Genomic DNA, 8,166 nt, shown 5'->3' on the forward strand with positions numbered 1-8,166 from the left:
AGTGTGAGAGGGGTAGAGTCTCATGTGAAAGGAAGGGGCTCCTGATGTGAAGGGGGCTCCTGATGTAAAGGGCAACTCTGATGTGACAGGGCAAACCCAAACTTTTTTGGGGTCCCCCATAAAATCTAATGGGGGATCCAAAATCCATTCCAGATCCTCATTCAAGATAGATCTGGTATAGATTTTATACCAGATCTATCTTGAATGAGGATCTGGAATGGATTTTGATGGGACCAAATGTCATTTTTTACATTTATGGCTGTTACATTTTAGACTGGGGTGCTTTCAGATTTTTCATACTTATAGGTTGAGAACTGCTGGTCTAGCAGGGGTGCCTAGATGTCAAGACTGGCCAATCACAGCTAAAAATCCTTTGGCAGACAAACCTGTTCCTATATATATATATATATATATTTAGCTGTGCACCTGAAGTTTGTCTTGAATATTGAGACTGAGCACATACTGGATCACCAAATAATAAGTATGTGTAGTCTGTATGTGACAGTGAGTTTAAAGTAAGCCTATCACAAACCATGATTGCATATGCCAAAATAAATTCATACGTAAAGGTATCTGGCAGAGGCAGAGTTGGCTAAAGTAATAGTTAAAGTCCTCACACATTCATAAGTAGAGCCTTCCAGCTTTATATTAGTCTGAACTGTTACTAATAGGGTTATTCATTAAGCTGCCATAGGCAGCTGAGTAAGTAACCAAGCCGAAGTGAAGGGAGCCGAACGCTGTTCGGCTATTCACTCCGTCTCAGTACGACTGATTTCCGCTGTACTCCGCTGAAATCAGCCGTACATCAGCTGCCTTCGGTCAGCCGAACATGCTCTGCAGCTCTGGCTCCGGCAGCTCACTCGCTGCCGTTCGCCCCTATTCTCATAGGGGCTGAACGGCAGTGAGTGAATAGCCGAATGCCGCCGAGCCGCATTCGGCTCGGCTATTCTGCTCCGTGCTACCGAGCAGAATAGAAAATAAGCGGAAAATATGTTTTAAAAAATAAAATATTTGCAAAATGATTTATACATTGTAAAAAAATAGGAAGATTAAAAAAATATATATATATTTTAAAGAAAAGAAAAAAAAATTGAAAAAAAAACCATTGGGTGGAGCTAGCATTGACAGCAAGCTCCGCCCAACTGTTTCCTATTGGCCGACACCTGCTAGAGTCTTCTAGCAGGTCCCGGCCAATGAATAACAACTGGGCGGAGCTGGTCGTGATGTCACGGCTGGCCCCCGCCCAGTTTTTATTGTTTAATGACAGATCAGCGTCCCCAGATCATTTGGGGATGCTGATTGGTCATTACAACTAGTCAAAGCCAGCCGCGAGATCACAGCTGGCTCCGCCCAGCTGTCATTTGCGGGGCGAACTGCTGGCCTGCGGCACGCCGTTAGCCCCGCTTCGGGTGTCACTTCGGCTCAGTCAAGCTGAAGCATATGCCTTTGGCTCGGCTGCTGTACAGGCTATAGTGAATAGCCCGTACAGCAGCCCTTCAGTTCGAGTGAACCGAAGGGCTCCGGCGGCCAAAGAGAGTCGAAGGATCAGCCGAAGCTACAGCTGTATCCATCGGCTCAATAGTGAATAACCCCCTAATTAACAAACTATTTCCTCAACTAATGCACCCCAACACCTAAAGAGAAACTGAACTCAAATACAAAATTTCTAGAGGGCAAAAAGGTCTTTGTGTGTCCCATCTGCCAAATAACACCTTTCCCTGTCTCCTTGCAATATTTTTGTATTTATTAAAATAAAGTGGAAGCGCATTGGAAATCACACTCTCAGTGTCTGTATCATGCCGAAAAGTGCAGTCTAATACCAGGACAACATAAGTCCATCACATATGCCAGTGCCACCCAATGGCAGAAGGAAGAAGGCACTAAAAGAAGCATTGGAGAAGAAGGAAGCAGCAGCAATGGAGAGCTGGTGCAGAACTATAGGCCGGTCAGTCTAACATCGGTAGTTTGTAAAATGCTAGAGGGCATAATAAAGGATTATCTGGTAGAATTTGTTCAGGAAAACGGGATAGTTAATGACAATCAGCACGGGTTCAGGAAAGATTGTTCCTGCCTAACTAACTTGCTAACTTTTTATGAGGGGGTAAGTAGAGATATGGACGGAGGTAAGCCGGTGGATGTGGTATATCTGGATTTCTCAAAGGCTTTTGATACGGTACCACACAAACGCTTGCTACACAAGCTGAGGGCTATGGGCATAGATGAGGTGGTGTGTACGTGGATAGAGAACTGGCTACGGGAACGTGTCCAGAGGGTATCTGTAAGGTACGCTTGTGATAATGGGCCAGTATGGACAGCATAGTTGCACATTATGACATCATGGGTGATCAATGTACGTACAGTGCAAGGATTTTAACAGACTTAATTTCAGATTCCTACCTTCTCCTGTCCAGAAGAAATAGCTGTTTCGCCATGTGCTCTCCAGACTGATTCCTGAATGGGAGGATAAGCTTTTATTATAACTAGGAATACGTTTTGGGATCAAATATTAGTTCGACCCAAACCCAGCCTGTTCACAGTTCGGTGAACTGCTGACCAAATTGTTTCCTTATGGCCCCTTCGCGGGTGGAAACCCCGGCTGCTGATTGTGATCTGTCATTTAGTAGTCATATTTAATGGGGCAAAAACATTGAGCAGCGGGACATCGTGGCATTGGGCCATCTAGACTGATGCTGGATTTATATTGTGGGATATCATTTACATTTTTTTTTAAATGAAGCTTTGCCACCCCCCTCCATGCAAGTACCCTCTTAAAATTGAAAGGCATGTGGCCTAGTATGGTTCAGGAGGTGGTGGAGGGTTGCACACTGGGAGGGGTTTCCTGGCCACCCAGGCTGCATGCCTATACAAGAGTCAAGAATTAATTTTATGGCTTTTAGTTTCTTTTTTTTTTTTAATTGAAAGAAAAAGGGTGTTGAGTCCCCCTTAAAATTCATACCAGACCCTTATTCAGGCATGCAGGCCCGTGAACCATACCTAGTCCTGTCTCCCAAAAGGGATGTGGGGATTTTTCCATCTCCTCCCTTGCAAGGTGCTCTCCCAAGGTTAAAGGAAATGTGGCTTGGTTCTGGAAGGGGGGGAGTGCACGCTCACCTGGATGCATGCCTGGATAAGCATCTGGTATGAATTTTGTTGGGGGCCCCATGCCGGTTTTTTTTTCAATGACAGTACACATGTTTGAAAACCTCCTCCTCCGCGCATGCAGCCTGGGTTCCTAGGAAAGGGAGGGCATTGAGGGTGCACCTTCCCTTCTTGAGTCATACCAGGTCACATGCCTTTCAACATCGTGAGGGCACCTTGCATGGAGTGGGTGACAACCCCTTCCATTGCAAAGGACCTTTTCCCCATGCTGAGGGGACAAGGGCTTCATCCCCCCAAACTGTCCTCTAAAAAGCATGTGGAGGTTTGTTTTTTTTTTGGGGGGGGGAGGGACTTATCAGAATCTGGAAACCCCTTTTATAATAAGACTGGTTTGTCTACGAACAGAAGCCAGCTGGGGATCTGTCAATGTTTTCACTGGCACTTATAGAGGGTTATAATGCAGTGTTCACATGGTGCTTTACGGCACCCCCCCCCAACATGTTATTTAAACGTTTTGTGAATTTTCAATGCTGCCCTTTAAGCCACATTAAAAGACCCTCTCCCCATGGAATGATATTTTGTTAAAAAAAACATTTTTTGCATGGGTACATGTCCACCATGGCAGTGCCCAGCTACTCATGCCCCCTTTTTGTTGTTGCTTACATATTAGCCTGCCAGTAAAACACTTCCTGTCCTAGGGTGACAACGTTCACTCACCTAAATGTATCAATGTATCTATGGAAAGGTAACATTGCCACCCTGGGACAGGACAATAGAACACCTTCCCCTCTTCTCCATAACATGAGGGGGGGGGGGGGGCCCCAATTCAGCACAGGCAGAGAGCACGGGAAGTTATCAGCTCACAATAGTTCTAGTGGGATCGATAGGTATTTTCTGAACTTATCCAACAGATATAACAAAATGCTTTCAATGGTATATTTAATAGACCAAAAGGGAGCCAATAGGAAAAGTTCATTATTAGGGTTTACTTACACTTTAAAAGAACCTTCACTCAAAACATCTGAACTCAATAATTTGAAAGTGTATCCACATTCTGTTGGCCATATAGTGTATGTGTGATCAGGCCCGGCGCTACCGCAAGCTACCAGCTAAATTAGGACCCCACCTGGAGCTCCTCCCACCGGACCAGCGCTGACTCGCCGCTGCTCTCCCGCGCCGAAGGTAAGTGGAAAAAAAAAACAAACATGCTCTGCATGTTCGGCCGACACGAAGTGCAGAAGGAGTTCGACTCAGCCGATCCAACATCTGGATGCTTGGCCCGCTTCGGGTTTCACTTCGGCTCAGCCGAGCCGCAGCATATGCCTTTGGCTTGACCGAGCTGCTCGGCCAGCTTCGGGAGCTGTACGGGATTTAGTGAATAGCCCGTACAGTAGCCCTTCGACTCAGGAGGCCGAAGCTAGCTGAAGGATCAGCTGGAGCTACGGCTGATCCTTCGGCTAGCTTTGTGAATAACCCTCCTAGTGGTCGGCTCGTGCAAAAACATAAAACGTGTTTTTTTTAATGGAACATCTACATGATTCAGCCAAATTGCTTATTTCATACATGTGCTGTGCCTCGTCCTTAGTAGTGGATTACAGTGATTGTGCTTCCCTGATCTTCTTATCCATTAAAAGTCCATTGGCCGCCATAGGTTATTGGTTATTTGATATGCCACAGAAGTCATATATGGCCAGGGCAGGCTTTATTACATTGCATACGATCTATGGAATATTGTTTTCCCAATTAGAATTTTGAGTCCTTGTCTGGAATTCTCAAGCTGACAAGCCAGCGAGTCTCTTCCCTTCCAGTAGCAGAGCGTAAGTCTGATCGCTAAGCATATTTTACCAGCGATCCGCCGCCATCATTTATTCCGCGAGCCACTTGACAGTAAATAGTGCAGCTCTTAACCTGGTTAGGGTCCTTGCACGCTAATCTTGTTGCCATAAAGATTTTTAAATTGACTGACAGTCACTCTCGTCATGAACTTTTATTATCCGAGTGTAATTCTTAATTGGGTCCAAGGAACAATAGCGGCCCTGAGTTATAGACTCTTTTCTCACCATATAATTAGGATATAATTACCCGCAGGATATCAGGATGATGTAGAACCTTATCTACTAAACGTGCCCTCATTAAGAAACCAGTCTAAATGTACATTTATTCAATCAGTATGAATTAATTAAAATGTTACTGGAATCAGGGAGATGGCAATAAAGATGACATATATTAGGAAATGTGATAGCGGCCTCCGTAGCCAATGCTGCCGCAAATTCACCCGGAATACTGGGTACGTGATAGAATAAACCAGCAAAGCGCAATGCTGCGTGTATGAAAGACCCTCTTCCATGTGACCCCTGACACCCTGATACATTGACACACGTTCACTCTTCTGATTCTTCATCCCTACTTCCGCCTGTTCTTATTAGATACTTATGGAGAGAGAAAAGAATAGGAAAGAAAGAAGGAAAGAAAGAAGGAAAGAAAGAAAGAAAGAAAGAAAGAAAGAAAGAAAGAAAGAAAGAAAGAAAGAAAGAAAGAAAGAAAGAAAGAAAGAAGAAAATGAAGTAGGAAAGAAAGAAGGAAGTAAAGAAGGAAGAAGAAAGGGAGGAAAGAAAGAAAGAAAGAAAAGAGGGAAATAAGAAAATGAAGTAGGAAAGAAAGAAGGAAGTAAAGAAGGAAGAAGAAAAGGAGGAAAGAAAGAAAGAAAGAAAGAAAGAAAGAAAGAAAGAAAGAAAGAAAGAAAGAAAGAGAAAGAAAGAAGAAAATGAAGTAGCAAAGAAAGAAGGAAGTAAAGAAGGAAGAGCAAAAGGAGGAAAGAAAGAAAGAAAGAAAGAAAAGAGGGAAAGAAGAAAATGAAGTAGGAAAGAAAGAAGGAAGTAAAGAAGGAAGAAGAAAAGGAGGAAAGAAAGAATGAAAGAAGGAAAGCAGGACGAAGAAAAATAGGGGGAAAAAAGGAAGAAAAGGAGGAGAGAAGAAAGTTAAAAGAAAACTATGGGCCAACCTTTTTTTGGCCATAGTTCTCTTAAGGACCACAGGAGGACATATATTCAGCATATAGCGGGCTGTTGCCTCCTATATGATGACAGCGCAGAGTCGTGCTGCTGGCTGATTGACAGCTGGCTCCGCCTTCCTACAGCGATCTGATCTGAGAACTGAGTGATCGGCGATATGTGATCGCTCATTTCCCAATCTATAGAGATGACAGTGTCGCACAACGGCTCTTATTATAGGGAAGAGTGTATTTCACTCTCCCCAATATTCTCCTTTAAGAAACAGGAATTAAAAGAAATGTAAAGAAAAAGAAAGGCAGGGTAAGGGAAAGAAATAGAAGGGAAGGAGGCATTCAAGGAAAACAGGAAGGGTAGATGAAAGGAAGAAGGGAGGAAAGTAAAAGAAGAAAAGTAAGAAAAGGCAGGAAGGATGGAAGGAAGATAGGGAAGGAAGGAGGGAGGGAAAAGGGGAGGAAGGGGGGAAGGTAGGAATTAAAGAGGGAAGGAAGGAGAGGGATGGGGGAGGGATAAAGGAAGGAATTAATGAATGAATGAAGCAAGGGAAGGAAGGAAAGGAGTGAGCAAACAAAGAAGAAAGGAAAGGCATGGCATTCTTGCCAATAGGAAGAAGTCATCCCTCTGGTTCTCACCCACTGACATTGTGCAGAAGTTTTACACTGTAAAGAAAGAAGAAATGCTGCAGAGAGTCCATAAAATGTAACTAATGGACTCGGGTCTCTGCATATCCTAAAGTTATAACATTTCATTTATTGACTCTTCCATCACTAGATCCACCATCACTACATCCACTCTTCTGCTCCTCCGCCAACTCCGGTAAAAACTTTTTTTCCCAGATGACCCAATAACTTTTGACATTTCCTATGTGCACAAGACATTTATCTCTGCTTTCCTCCTTCATTTCTAACATGATATGGGGGACTTGTAGGGGCACAGTGGTAACATTTGGCACAGTGTCATAAGATGTGAGGCTGGGCTCCCTCAATATTGTAGAGGGGTCTTATACTGTAGGATGTGAATGGTTCTTTGTGCTCTGTACATTAAATTAAATTAAGGATGGCTTGGCAGGACTCTAACCTTAAGGCCTCATTCACACTAGAAACGGCCGGCATGTACAGCTCCGTGCTGCGTGCTTGGCTGTATCGGGCAGCTCCCGGGAAGGACAGGTGCTGCGTGTGATTAGTACACAGCCCGCGTCCTTCTCTATGGGAGTACGCGGCCATACGCCCACCCTGCACGTCCGTACGGGTGCGGGTGAGCGTACTCGTACGCTGACAGGATGTATCCTCTCTGCGTCGGAGCCAGGAAACATGCACCCTTACGGACCTGCACTTGAGGTGAGTGTAAGGGGGCATATGGCCGCATACTCCCATAGAGAAGGACGGCGGCTGTGTACTAATCACATGCAGCACCTGTCCTTCCCGGAAGCGGCCCGATACAGCCAAGCACGCAGCACGGAGCTGTACATGCCGGCCGTTTCTAGTGTGAATGAGGCCTTAATAGAGGCATCGGAGCATTTGGGCGAATACGAGTACCTGCCCAAATACTCGCCATTAGCACCAATACTAGTATCAGTATCAATACATCCTTAGTTTTAAACAAAATGTCAAACAATTGAAAACACCGCCTATCACGTATTCACTTCCAACCAACCAAAGTTCATTTCACTCAATTCACATCACCTCTGAAGGGGTTAAATAAAACCTGTAGGAAAACTTTCATTTTCAAGCGAAATGCGTAATTATAACTCCAGCATTTCAAAGGAAGACAATGGGCCGTACATTCCGATTAGTTTGCCCCGACGGTGACACTAATTATGAAATAGTGATCAAACTTAATAATTAGCTCCCTCTGCTGGCGCTTCATTTTATTTTTGGTCACAATTAACGCTACGGGAAAGTATTATGCTTTCACTGTGTGATACTTTCTCAAGCAACGGGGGAAGAGAAGGTAAAACCAGGTCAGTATAAGCTTAGCCAGTAATAATGTTGGATATACTATTATCTTATATTTTAGAACTATATACTTTATGTATAATCTCAATATTTTGTCATATAGG

At 44.1% G+C, this 8,166-nt stretch overlaps 1 protein-coding gene across 1 annotated transcript in view; it reads right to left on the reverse strand.

Moving 5' to 3' along the window:
• Positions 1 to 8,166, reverse strand: part of DGKB (diacylglycerol kinase beta) — a 374,677-nt gene that overhangs the window by 202,335 nt on the left and 164,176 nt on the right. The window contains exons 14-16 of the mRNA XM_018557729.1: positions 2,827 to 2,839; positions 2,582 to 2,599; positions 1,417 to 1,421 (exon numbers count right to left, since the gene is read on the reverse strand). Of these exons, the coding sequence (XP_018413231.1) occupies positions 1,417 to 1,421; positions 2,582 to 2,599; positions 2,827 to 2,839 (36 nt within the window). The remainder of the gene's footprint in view (positions 1 to 1,416; positions 1,422 to 2,581; positions 2,600 to 2,826; positions 2,840 to 8,166) is intronic.

The sequence above is a fragment of the Nanorana parkeri genome, unplaced genomic scaffold (assembly GCF_000935625.1).
Source record: "Nanorana parkeri isolate BGI_ZX_2015 unplaced genomic scaffold, ASM93562v1 scaffold300, whole genome shotgun sequence".
Lineage (NCBI taxonomy): Eukaryota > Metazoa > Chordata > Amphibia > Anura > Dicroglossidae > Nanorana > Nanorana parkeri.